General features: G+C 38.4%; 1 protein-coding gene and 1 pseudogene across 1 annotated transcript; one reads left to right on the top strand and one right to left on the bottom strand.

The window, feature by feature from the left end:
• Nucleotides 1–165: 165 nt before the first annotated feature.
• LOC121797069 lies at nt 166–1887 on the top strand (annotated as a pseudogene).
• A 56-nt stretch (nt 1888–1943) lies between these two features.
• On the bottom strand, nt 1944–11241 carry LOC121796233. The gene is made up of 11 exons (XM_042195021.1): nt 10342–11241; nt 9199–9475; nt 8766–8951; nt 8266–8418; nt 7739–8176; nt 5275–7491; nt 4435–4595; nt 4176–4331; nt 3151–3385; nt 2731–3044; nt 1944–2581 (listed from the first exon to the last, which is right to left on the bottom strand). Exons 1-11 carry the CDS (start codon nt 11106–11108, stop codon nt 2275–2277), a joined length of 5211 nt encoding a protein of 1736 aa, XP_042050955.1. The 5' UTR covers nt 11109–11241; the 3' UTR covers nt 1944–2274.
• Nucleotides 11242–14250: the final 3009 nt, after the last annotated feature.

The raw sequence follows: 14250 nt of genomic DNA on the forward strand, positions 1-14250 counted from the left end.
GTTATGAATAAAGATTATTTACGTATTTAAACTAAAACTGAGAGGGCACAATTTGATTTATAATACTAGCTCTGTCTTTAAAAATGAACTAAAATGAGTTATTATGAAAAAAATTAGTGAAATAAAAAAGGAAAAAAATTGTTGAAATATATTTATAAAGACAATATGAAAGTGAAAGTCTCTAATTTTTCAACAGAGTTGGGTTGGGCTATTTTTCCAAGAAAAATCCTTATCGCGGATTTACTAAACGCGCAGGCCCTTTTCCGTCATTTCACTAATAACTCCCGCGCGCTAACTATACCTTCTTCAATCTTGATATGATCCGCCATTGATGAAAGCAGAAGCAGCTCCATTTCAGTCAAACCAACCGCCTCCTCCCTCATCAAATCCAATCCCCATGGATTTCAAACGCATCAGAATCAGCATCACTATCCCCCGCCTCACCAAAACACCCACCAAGAGAATCATCACATTCCTCCTCTCCCTCTCCCTCTCCATCTTCCTCCACTTCTCCCACCTCCACCCCACCAACCGCCGCCTCCTCCCCCTCCGCCCGCGACTGCGCCTACCTCCTCGACCAGACGCTCTACGAGCTCGAGTCCGCCCTGGCCGAGCTCCCCGCATCCCGCCCCCCGTACCAAAACATTCGGACGCTCCTCAGCGCCGCGATGACTAATCAAAACGCCTGCATCGATGGATTCTTGGATGTCGAAAACGGCCGCTATCTCGAGAACCTGCTGACGCCGGTCTCTCAGATGATCAGCAATGTGCTGGCGCTGATCAAGCATGTGGAGGGCCAAGAAAGTGTCAAGAATGTGAGGATGGTCACCGGAGAGGCGGCTCCGAGGAGGAGGAGGAGGAGGAGGAAGAGGAAGAGGAGATTGAGGGCTAATGTGGTGGGAGAGGGAGGTTTAGGCTGATTGGGGAAGCTGCTCCAAACATTAGCGTCAAAACCTATGTGATCAAGATCAAAAAAGGGGTTTATAGGGAGAATGTGGTGATCCCAAGAGAGAAGATCAACATCATGCTGGTTGGAGAAGGGATGAACTCAACCATCATCACTGCCTCAAGAAGTTTAGCAGATGGATTCTCCACTTTTGAATCAGCTACTCTCAGCATGTTTAATTCAATTAGTATGTATTGAAAAATGAAAAAAATCAGACTTACTTGATTTGATTTCTTTTCTTTCCTTTCTCAGCTGTGGTGGGAGACAAGTTCATAGCCGGAGACATCACCATACAGAACACAGCAGCAGCGGAGAAACACCAAGCCGTGGCGCTACGCAAGACCTCGAACGCAGCGTTCTACCGCTGCAACATCGCCTCCCACCAGGAAACCCTTTATGCGCACCCGCTGCGCCAGCTCTACCACGAGTGCACGATTCAGGGGACGATCGACTTCATCTTCGGGAACGCGGCCGCGGTGTTCAGCAAGTGCAGGATACTGGTGCGGAGGCCGCTGCTGGGGCAGAGGAACACCATCACGGCGCAGGGGAGGGAGGATCCGAACCAGAACACCGGGATCAGCCTGCACAAGTGCACGATAGAGGCCGCGGCCGAGTTCAACTCAACGGAGAGGAAGCGTTTCACGACGTACCTAGGGAGGCCGTGGAGGAAGTACTCGAGGGTGTTCGTTGCGAACAGCTACCTCGGAGACCTGATACACCCTCGAGGGTGGCTGGAGTGGCCTCTGTAAAGCGATGCGGATACTGTGAAGTACGTCGAGTGCAGGAACTACGGACCCGGTGCATCTATGAGGCGGCGGATCTCGTGGGGTGGTTACCGGAACAACTGCACCGCAGAGATGGCGAAGCGGTTTGAAGTTCTAGAGTTCTTACATGGAGAAGATGACTGGTTAGAGTCAACTGTGATACCAATCTTTGATTAAAATGGATCAAATCCTGTTTTTTGCAATGGAAATGTGGAGAATTATGCTTCTTCAAGTGTAAATAATATGCTACCAATTGTTGATGTGATTAAATTTACCATGGCTCTGTTACATGATGATTCTTCCCAAAAAAAAGTAGTACAAATATTTCTTGCCTTCCAAAACTACAGAAGGGTGTGTATATAAACTAGCAGAATGTTACAAATTTGTACAAGGTATTGGGTACAACATTTAGCATACCCTGTTCATCTCAAAATTGGTTGAACATACAACTGCTAATCTCGCAGCTACAGATCGAACGATTTTCCGAGGGTCGCGAGGGCGCAAGGAGTAGTATCCTCTTGAGCAGTACTCAGCTTCATTTTCTCAGGAAATAGAGAGGAGAACTTACTCTCTGATGACTCTGTTTCCTCTTTGCTCATGAATAGGCTGTTTAGGATACAAAATAGCTACCAAAACCAAAGAGAAGGCAAGGCCAACAACTCCACTAAATGGTTTAAAAGGGCGGACGCCAGCGACCCATAGAGGATAAGTGGGTCGATAAGACAGGAAGCCTCCGGTTCTTAAGGTGAAATTAGAAGCCATTATCCCTGCACGGAGCCCAATTGGTATCGCGAGACTTCCTTGATTTCTTTGCTGAGCTCCTGAGAGACTTATGGATAACAACCATAGCCCGGGGATTTCCGATAATGACCTGAAGATCAAATCATTAAGCAACTTTAGAAATACTAACATGAATCAAGTTTAGAAGTGCAAGAGGAATAGAGTCACAAATACATAAATGTTTATCTTGGTTAGGTAAGAAATGTTAATTGTTAGCAGTGTGAAGCATAAAGATGCTACCTTTGAGATAAAGCAAACAAAAGTCCTGAGATAAATACTCCACGGTAAAATCCAAAGTCAGCGGAAATTTCTTGGGGCAACCATGACAGGAAGAGCAATTCCTCCACCGATGCAATGAGAGTTGCTGCTGCAGTTCCTCTAACAATCAGCAGAAGCATCCGTCCATATGCTTTCATTGATGCAACAGGATCTGAAGATGGTAAAGACAGAGTGGTTGGCCAATGTAGATGTGCACTTCCAAGTAATGCATTGACAGTATGTATCAGTGTAACAAGGATGACTCCTCCAGCCAGACCCTTCAGACAATCCTGCAACTGCAGGCATCACCATCATCACATATGTTAAACTGGATAATCAATGCAGTAAACGTTAATAAACTCCAGAGTTATATAGGGAGATTTCAAGATGTTGAATCCATACCTTTGGCAGTGAAGCCAAATCAAACCCATATAGCATAAGGGGGTCATCATACTTGCGGATTCTTTTGCCCCACAGCGTAATCATGCTCATGGTGGAGATGTAGAGGCCAGCAATACAAGCAAATTCAGCAATTTTAAAGGGATTCCTTGTTGCCCAATTTTGCATGAGTGTTGGAAGCAGAGGAAGAACAACAGGTGACCATAGAAGCAGCACCATAAAGACAAAGCCAAGGATCCTGTATTTATAAGAGCAGGAAATGTCAATTATTTCTATTAGGAAAAAATAATAGAGGTGCATACATGTTTCAAGTATGCAGAAGCATGCTGCATTTTTTCATAGCAAAATAATTAATTTGAAGGACTTATAGTAAAGTACTATCAAACAAATATTCACAGTATGTGCTTTAATGACATTCCTTTCTGTGCATTGCACAGGTTTACTAACAAAATCTAAATGTAGGAATCCCTAAAAGTACAGCAAATTTGCTTACATACATGCATTAAGCACATGCCAACACAGTTCATTTTCTATTGTGATGATCATTATACCACAGCAAAATGAAAAATTGTAACTGATCGCAAAAATCATCTTTCCCTAAAAAAGCGCGTTGGTACAACCCGCAAAACAAACCATATATTTCCACATGTTTGAATTATGTGATTTTTCTTTAGCTTTTGTATAGAAGTGGAACATGACAATCTTGTAAATCATGTTTAGAAGCATAAAAGAGAGGGTCATGTATTAGCGAGAAAAGTATGTGTAGTATATATTGATAGGTAGAGTCTGCAACTCTCATATATATAGAGTAGAAAACTAGGTTACAACAAGGAAACCTAAATACGCAGAAACTCTACAACAATGTCCACTCAAAAGGGCATGGTTAAGGACACAAAACTACTTCAGGATTCCACAAGCTTCCAGCATGTAGATATGAGAAGATGTTATAAATTCAAGGAGTTCACACACGAATAACTATCAAAATTATGAAGACACCATACTATCCAAAAACTATTAATAGGGTTCACCTTTGAAACAATGGACGCTCTGAAAGGCGCAGAAATGAGAGGAGCTTGTCAACTAAACTCATAGCTCCACGTATTCCACCCCAAAGTAAAGCAACTTTGCCAATAAGCCTTAACATACCTCCCTTCTGTCCCAGTTCAGCAAGCATCGACACAATCCTATTTGACAGATCCAATAACAGTTCAACAATCAACATTTTGACCACTAAGAAAACAACTCAAAGAACAAGCATTAATGTGGGATGAAGTAAACAAAACAAACCTTTCATGATCAACTCCACCATCTTCCTTCATAGGCACCACAGGACTAGCAACAGACATTGCTTTCTCTGCAAGGCTTGCCACAATATTGGTCTCGGTTTTCTTGTCTATTTCGTCTGGCTCGAAAGATCCTTTGCTCTGTTCTTCCTCATTCAAGGGTTCCTTCAAAGGTCGACAATTTTAGTACTCCAAAGCACATTGTAAAATTCAGGCAGCTCAAAAGGGTAATACTGCAAGCATTCACTAGATGCACTTACACATGCACAAGTTATACAACTTATATACAGGTAGCGAAACCAACAGTCCAGCAGTATCAGTGATAATATTGGCACGTCAAGTACAGAAAAAGCAGCACCATTCCGGATTTTCCCAAAATTTGGACAAATGCAAAGAAGATGATTACTAGTCCAACAACTGTAGATAACAGTTGCAGTAAGTTAGATCAAATTGAAGTGGTATACGGTGCTCATAGATTAAATGCAAAGCGTTAGATTTTCCTTTTTACAAATCATATTGATTAGGAGTATAACAATTTGAGGAAAGTTCACGACAAAGCTCCGTCATGTGTAGATTGATTGTCATCAATGAAGTCCAGGCATGATCTGATATACTATAAATTAAGTCCTATATAAGAAATTATTATGCTGCCAAACACACTAAGTGTTCAACTAGCCTCCCCTAGCTGAAAGGCAGTTACCACGCCAGGAGGGAGGTCGAAGAAAATGATGGCTTGCAAAGCCTTAGATGATCAAAGAAACCCATAACTGGACTCAACACAAGAAATTATAATGAACATACAAGCATTGTTGAGATGCTGAGTAGTCAAAGAAAGTTAGCTTACATGTTGATTAGCAAGTAATGCAGATGCCCCCAGAGCAGCTGTAACAGCACCCATTATAACTTTAGAATTTCCATGATCAGTATCATCATCAGAAGTTTCTTCGTCAATATAACTGGTGAAATTATCTTTATTTTGTCTTTCCTTTAACGACCTTTTCCTACTCTCCTTTTCACCAACTAGAAGAAGCCTCTCTGTTGGTTTATCAACCTGATCAAGGGTCAGAATCTGTTCATCATCAGCATTCACTGCTGCCACATCAAAGAACTTTCTCAATGCAGCTAAACTTGACCCCAAGATAACACCAATAGGCAATACTGTTCTCAGATATTCCGTCTCCTCAACAGCAGACGAAATAGCTCTTACTACTTTCTCTCCGTCAAGGAAGCCATGTTTACCCTGAAGGCTACAGTTGCTTTTTTCCATATGATGCATCCCTTTTCCTGCTGCCATGGATACAGCATTGGCAACATACTCCATTTCTCCAGCAAGTTTGAGTTCCAAATCTTCCAGATCAAAAGCACTGACTCTACGTCCAACTTCAACCTCTAAACATTTTAATATGAGGCTTTTGATGAGAGGTGTGGAACCATCAAATTTTCCCTCATCAAATTCAGCATTGTTCCCGATAGCACCCTTCTCAAGTTCTTCATTTGGGTCCTCAGATTTATCAGAATCTAATATCACGTAAGATGGTTCAATAGTATTTTCACTACTCTTAGATCTTGGGTGGATTTCAGTCTTATCTTCTCCATAATCAGTATCATTTTCAGTCTGCTCTGAAATCTTCCATTGTCCTTCTTCAGCACTGTAGTCTAAATATAATGCTGGTGGTTTATTCACAACCACAGGCTTTGCGTTTTTCATCTTCAAAGAAAGATACGTCTTGAGGTACTCTCTGTAAAGTGTATCACCATATGGAAATCCACTTATACATGTAGGAATCTTTTCTGAACTCCTACTCAAATCTGTCACAGCATTCTCAGTTGGAACTTCTCCTGATGCAGGCAGAAAACAGATTTCGCGTCCGGTCTTAACCTGGCTCCCTGTATTGGTTATGTCAGTGCTATTATAGTTGTATGAACCCTGTGCATGATTATGTCCTGAATTTATGTCCCAATAGTGTTCTTTATCTTGCAAAGTAGTACCATCTGGATTACCAGACTCTGGGCTTTCATTGGCATTTGTAGTCCCTGAAGATCTGAGGTCATCCTGCGGAAGATGATTCTTGGACAAGGAGCCTTTACTAAATTTATTCACATCCACCACTCCATTACCTTCACTTATACTTTTTTTGTTCTTGACTTCATCTACCATGTCGCCCTTTTTCTCCTCCAACTGATCAATCATGCCCTCAATTACATTGAATACATTATTAACAGCAATTTGGGTTGAATCATCAAATCCAGTTAATGCATCAAAAGCCTGAGAGACACTGAAGGTTGATGAATCACCCATATTTTGGCTTAAAGCAGATATTGGATCTTTTTCTTCCTTCCCCTGATTATTTTCTGCTTTATTTTCCACAGCAGGTGCCTCAGAAGTGGGGGGTGGAGCAGAAGATTTTTCCTCTGTGTTGGGTTCAGATTTTTGATCATTTGAAATATCACTTTCTTGCTCAATTTTTTTGTTTGGTGGTTCTGTTTTACCTATACCAGAGCCTTCGTCCACTTTTTTTAGGTCAACAGTACCCTCCGCTACATCAGGCCCATCAAACATGCTGGATGAATCTTGTTTTGGATTTACTTCTGCAACAATTTCCTTGTCAGAAATTTCGACTGTATTATCACCAGACTCGTTAGATTTTCCCATCTCATTATGGGACCCATTACCAAGATCAGGAATGGTGTCACTCTCTTTCTCTATGATCTTTGGTGTCTGTTTCTCTGATTTCATATCCCTAGACAACATGTCAGGGCTATGATCAACACTAGAGGAACCATCTTGAACGTCATTAGTCCTCTTCTTTTGGTCCAAAGACTGAACATCTTCACCATGAATTGCTTTCTCTATTGCATCTTTGTCCAGCACCTTCGAGTCATATTTTGGCCCCTGCTTACTATTACGTCCTAGCTTTAATAGTTTATCAAAATTTAAATCAGATCCTTGACTCTGCAGGATACCAGAAACAGCAGTTGTGAGCTTTCCTCTAACATCATCAGGAACAGCATCTTGCAAAGCTTTCATTACGGTTTCTCCTTTACCCACAGCAGTGAAAACCTGCATATAGTTTAAAACATCCTCTATATTTTAAACATTTCAAAACAAAAAGAACATAAGGTTTCTTTTTCTCTGGTTATTAATTAAGACCACAATGAACAAAAATGAGTATATATTAGTGACCAAGACCAAGCAAACTGCAATGCTCCCTATAATTGATAGATATATCTCTCCCTTCTTGCCTCTACAACATAGGTAAAAATACCCTAACCAAACTGTACTAAGCTTAAATGATGCAGGACATTACCTTTTTCTTCTGTTCATCTGTCAGAGTATCAGGTATAGTAATGTCAAGCATGTTCATGATCACTTCTGCAGTCTGTAGTACTTGTCCTCTTTCTACCTCAGAAGGAGTTACTTCCTCTATGGTAGGGTCAACAGCAGTATCAGGTTGTTCCCCTGCATTGTTGTTCTCTAGTTGCAATCCTTTGATATGCAGATGTCCTGTATCTTTGTTAGTTTCTAATTGAGTTCTTGTGGCTATACCATTAACCTGAAACATCTCCAACTGAGGATTTGTAGAAATTCCATCAGTAAGATTCAAGGCCCCACTAACTCTTCCCCTTCTAGGCGAAGCTCTTCCTTCCACTAGTGCTAAACCCTTTGATGGATTTATAGTGACATCAACATCTTTCAGAAGTGGATGTCGACCTTTCAGAAGTCCAATCTCCACAGCTGAGAGCCACTGAGGGTGAGCATTTTCTCCATAAAGTCAGTGCATATCAAAATATTATTGTTATAACAAGGACACAAAATTGCTAAAAACATATGTACCTCTAAAGCAAGGTGCTGGCACCAAGAGAACGTTGACCTGTCATTCATAATTTTGCTAGATGGCTTATAAGAACACAGAAGAAGGCTTGTATAGGGATTCTCTGCAATCAAACTCCGTGGGATAGAGAAGAATGGAGCTTTTATGTCATCATTCTGTGAATCAATCACAAGCACAATAGTTAAATCTAAGTGTAATTTCTTTGTATGCAATGCTATAATTACAAGTACGCTAAAAGTCAGACTACTTATAAGCATACACAAATCCAGATGAACCAAAGTTCTGAAGAAATATAAGAGCATTCATTTTTGAATCAGAATAGTACGTGTTAAGATGTGATTCAAATATCTGAAATAATAAATAAAAGTCTGTGCACCAATAAAATATAACAACCAATAATCAGAGTGCCATAAATTATAACAACCAATTACCAATCAGGCAAACTCAGAAAAAGCTATTAGCAACATAAAAAGGTAGCAGCAGTACAATAAGGAAATAAAACCTGTATAAATAGAACAGGAACTTTCACTTTGTCGATTACATCTCGTGTGCTTGATTTTGCATAGAAGTCTTCAATGGTATCGTATCCATAAGAAACCATAGAAATTGCTCTATCAAAATCGCGAACTGATGAGGCCAACAGTGCTCTTTCAACATCAAATCCTTTACCCCGGCCTTGAAATAATACCTGGGTACGGAGTACATAGTTAGATAACAGTAGGAAAAAAAATCATAAGCAACATTGGAACAGATGATGAAATTGTAAAAATTCTTACAGATTGGTTTCAAGTTTAAAAATTATTTTAATTCTTAAATTTTATATTTGACTCTAGAAAATCCCTTTTTTGGCATGAAAATTCTCCACCAAAATAAGCATGATCCTAAGAAAGTATACTAGACAAGAGTCTGAGGCAATGCCTATAGATGAAAACAACCTTGTTACATCGAAGTATCTCAGTCAAGCCATCTGTTTGCCTCTGATCATAATCTGGATGGTAAACAGTGGACCTTGTGGCTTCCTCTAAGTCAAAAGGATTGTCTATGCATATTGCAGCCGTAAGAGGTGTTCGCTCCCCAAATTCTGCCAAGTACTTCGTTAGCATGTTTGCACCATACTCCCAGCCAACTGCCATTAATGTTGTCCACGACCTTCTCTTAATTAGGTACTGAACAGCTTTGGAGATATCATCACTATCAGCAGCAGTAAATAACCTACATAGATGAAGCATTTGTAGCATCCCACTATCAGCTTGTTTTGCCACAGTAATGAAATTATCTATTTTTATTTTGGATGTAACTTCTTCTATAATTAAAAATTAAGCAACCTTATGCCTGTTGCCAAGGGAAAGCACCATATCACCCAACAAAACAAATTAATTCAAGGGAATATCTAGACCTTTTTAAACAAGAGGAGTGAGAATCAGAAAGTGTTGTTACCCAACAAAGGCATTATCTATTTCTTATCTGCAAAAGTACATTATTTACATGGGCAGAACTGATTCACAGCTCAGACGAATCAAGCACAAGAGGATCTGCAGATTTTTTTGCCAATACCTAATCACAGTATATTTTGATTGCACAATTACTGCAGATTGAGTCGTGTATACTTTACAGTGATTCACAAGATCTAATTAGATTCTCCAGTTTTTTCCTCAACAATTTCTCTGCGAACAGTGGAGTTCACCAAAAAACATTAGGTCCTAAACAAGTACTATGTCAGAGAAGCCTCCATTCTAGCTTTCATTTTAAGCAGTCCACCAAGTTCATTATTGTCCATAGACAAGCTAAAACAGCACACTTGGGGATGAACAAAACACAAGTAACTGCATCAGCTACTCTATGTTAAACTTCCAAACCAACTCATCAAGTACTACAATTGAGAAGAAACAAAGCACAACTCAGGTTTGAATCAAGCTCCTAAACTAATCTTGGCAAAATTCAGCCTTTATGAACTTTGACTTGGACTATCAAGATCATGCATTTCGAGTTTTTGTTTAATGTACACAAATAGAAATGGAAAAGCATATAATGGAGGAATAAAACATCAACAAGTTGAAATTAAACTCGGAGATGTTAACCGTGGAGTTGTCAATGGTGAGGCCGCGCATCCCCTTGGATTCATGACCAGTGGAAATACACCTCTCCTCAAGCAATCGCACACGAAAGCCCTAATTTTTCTCTCACCGCTCCCCTCCGCCGTCCCCGGAACAATCAACACCGTGGTATCAAACCCTCGCTCCTCCTCCAAGTCCAAATTAGCCGGCCAATCCAACGAGAGGACTCCGCCATCCTCCGTGCCAATACAGAGCCTCTGATACACCAATTTCTCATCCTCGCTTCCACCACTACTCTCAGCCGGCTGAATTATTCTCCCGCTGTTCAATTTCACATAATGCCTATCCTCTTTCACAAGCTTCTCGCTGACATTTTCCATCAATTCATTCTCGGGGAAATCAATAGACGGACACCGCAGCGTCACAAACCGATTAAACGGCGTCGGACTTGTGAACAGGATCCATTCCCCAATATCAGAGCTCGAATTCGTGGCTGATTTAGGGCTGGGAAGCAATTTAGGGGTTTTAGAAGAGAGAAACAGCGCGACGCCGGAGGCGAAGCCGACTGCGGGGGCGATCAAATCAAGCGAACCAGCAGAGAGGAGCTGAGATAGAAATCCATTGACGAGGTTATCGAGAGGCGGCGGCGCGGAATTGAACTCGCAGCGGACGGTGGGTGGCTTGAGACGGCGGCGTTTCCATGTGCGGGGATGCTGGTATGGCGGTGTGCCATGTCGGTGGATAGAGGACGGTGGGAGGAGGAATACAGACTGGCCAGACGCAAGGGTCATAGCAGCTGCGGGCGGCGGAGCTGGCGCTGGCGGTGGAGAGTATGCATGAGTGTTTCGGTTAGACGGTTGGGAATTTTGGCGCGTTCTCTGCAGTTAAGTCGTGTGCGGTTCCTGCGGTTTGGCGAGTTCTCGATTGTCTGGTGCCTTCTATTTCGAAATGATGTAGTAATAAAAATATTAATGTCAAATTAAATCAAACTTTACGTAAAATGTGGGAAATATTATGTTTAAGATCTCGAAATTTGTTCAATATACACTTGAAAACAAATTAGTCTATACATTGGAATGTGTAGTTGCTACATTAAAAAATTAAACAAGAAATGTCATTTTCGGGCTTATGGAGTTCCTAGAGATTTTGAGAAAGAGTGTAACAAAAAGGTTGACGTGACATAACATAACTTACATACCATATAATTTGAAATGACAACATAAAAAGATAATATAGTGAAAAATAGAGAAAATCAAAATATTTGTGTAGGAGCATCAAACACATACTATCATTAATCCTCTTCTCAAAAAAAAAAACAAAAGAAAATCAAACATTTTATTTTCTACATAGATATGCAAGCCTTTTTCTTTGTCCATGCTTATATAAATCTTTCCTCCAGAAGACAGATATATAAATAGTTTTTGTAATCTGAGTAATTTTTGCAACTAAAAATGTGAGGCCACACGAAATAAATTTAAAATAACACAGTAAAAAACATTGGACAAATGGGCTGAAAGGTCCATTTATAAAAAATAACTAAAACTCAAAAATATTCGTTCTCATATGTGTGGGCCTTTTGAATTATTAATATTTTAGCCCAAGGCCCAAATCATAAAATTTGAGTCTAATGTTACGCTATGATTTGATCATTTCTATAAAGATAAAAATTGGACTTGCAAAAAATTTGTGCGCAGACAATACCAAATGAGACGAGTCAAGATACAAATCCAAATACATATTTAATACTAATATATTTGTAATTATGTTGGATCTTACATGGCAATGTGACTTAACCATATGTTTTGTAAAGAATTCCACAAATACAATCGTATTTGCTTATATTAAGTTTATATATAATCTTAATTATAACAGTCGATGAGGTCTAGTCCAAATAGTAGAACCAACTCAATGAACTCATCAAATTAAAGCCTTTGTAAAATGTGAGAGCTCTATAGTAGTTTTTACCTTTGTAAAATGTGAGAGCTCTATAGTAGTTTTTACCTAAGTGTGAGTTATCTTGATCATTGTGCTAGTTATTCAAAAAATTTATGATAGTAATGTATCTTGTAATTTTTCTAAACGAAAATCATAATGACCAAAGCTTTAGTATATAGTAATTCACATGATCTAATAGTAATGTCACATTTATTGAGGGCGAATATGTAAGCACATGACAGAATCCCTCGTAATCCCAATTTCATAAGCTTAATTAATTAATTATACTTATATTATAATCGATCACATGTCTAGCCTAACTAGCTACAATTAGTGCTAATTAATACACATATATAGTTACAATGTGTTAGGAAATTATTCAATTAACATGATATATAGCCAATGATGAGCAGCATATCCTGATATAATCAGATATTATATGCTCCCCTAAGTCAAGAATAATATCTCCAAATAATTAAAAATCTAATCTCAGCACTCAAAAACTGACAAAAACCCTAATATTTATATATGTTGTCTCAACAACTTATTCTTGTAAAAACCGGAGACCTAGCTAGGGAATCTTGAATACCAAACATTTTGTCACTATTTTCTTCTGTTTATTAATTTACCTATCTTTGCTTGGAGGTGAATGAAATAATTAAAATAAAAAGATTTACTTGATTGTCATTTATAAATATTTGTGATGTTGGGGGAACAAAGCGCCGACTTTGGTGGGAAATTTCATATTTAGCAAAAAAGCACTAATCATGTTTTTGACACTTTGCTAAACATCATTTAGTGAGAGATCAATTGAATCTAGGTAGGCTACAATGTAATCTAAACAGCACATTTATACATCTAACGACATTTATAAATATAGACACATAGCCCTAATTAATGTCCTTTTATTTTATTAAGAGAGAAAGCAATAGTTTGTTAATGCAGTTTTGAACACTTCCCTTGAATCTGGTCTTTTGATTTAGTCATGTGAAAATGCAATCCAATATTCTTAAAGTTTAGCACTTCAATTATAGGGAAATTAATCAATTTTTCTGTTACTGTAGTTATAATTCAATAAATTGACAAGATAAAATTATACTCCATGTCTCCAAAATGATTCTTTTTTATCATCACATCACATAATGTTAAAAACGAAGCTATATTCTATCACTGATATGTAGATCACTTTTTTTATAATGAAAAAAGTCTCAAACTTACATGGTGAGCGAGAGTCCACATTTGCAATGTTATAGGAGAAATAGATCAAAACGTGATATCAATCATACACGTTTACAATTATAGATGAGCAAAATATTCGAAATAAGAATAATCGAACTTAACCAAACCGAATAAAAATAGTACTAGTATTAAACTTGATTGTTCTGATTTTTGGACTGATCATATTTTTTTCTTAAATTTCTTAGGTTTCTTGTTAGAATTTTTGTTTGTAATCTAAAAATAACAAATGGAATTATATTTAATATCTATAAATATGTTTGTTTAAATAACAATAATTAAAAAATTATGTCGAATTTTCATGTTTTTTTACAACAATTTGGATTTAGTTATAAATTTTTTATATTATAGATATTTCGGATGAGATTTATATTCTCTTTATATTCGAATTTTTGAAAAGGTTTAGATTAGGCAAAAATCCAATCTAAAATAGATTGTTCGCTTCTATTTACAATGGTGGTGTCTAGCTATAATAAGTTAATCTATTTACATTATTATATCATATGGCTTCAACCGCACTAACTAACTAACAACAACTATATAAAACAAAACAAAGTGTAAAAATAGAAGCTACATATTTTAATATATTACATTATACTATAGATAAATATACAATCCCATCAAATATGTTACAACACATGTAGACTAGTATATAAAAATATGTATAGGACTAACATGGTCAATTTCTTGCACAATATTTTGGCTTATCCCATACCAATACCATGATTTTTGTTATACTTACTTACACGAAACTCACATGGG

Source organism: Salvia splendens, chromosome 3 (assembly GCF_004379255.2).
Source record: "Salvia splendens isolate huo1 chromosome 3, SspV2, whole genome shotgun sequence".
NCBI classification, from domain to species: domain Eukaryota; kingdom Viridiplantae; phylum Streptophyta; class Magnoliopsida; order Lamiales; family Lamiaceae; genus Salvia; species Salvia splendens.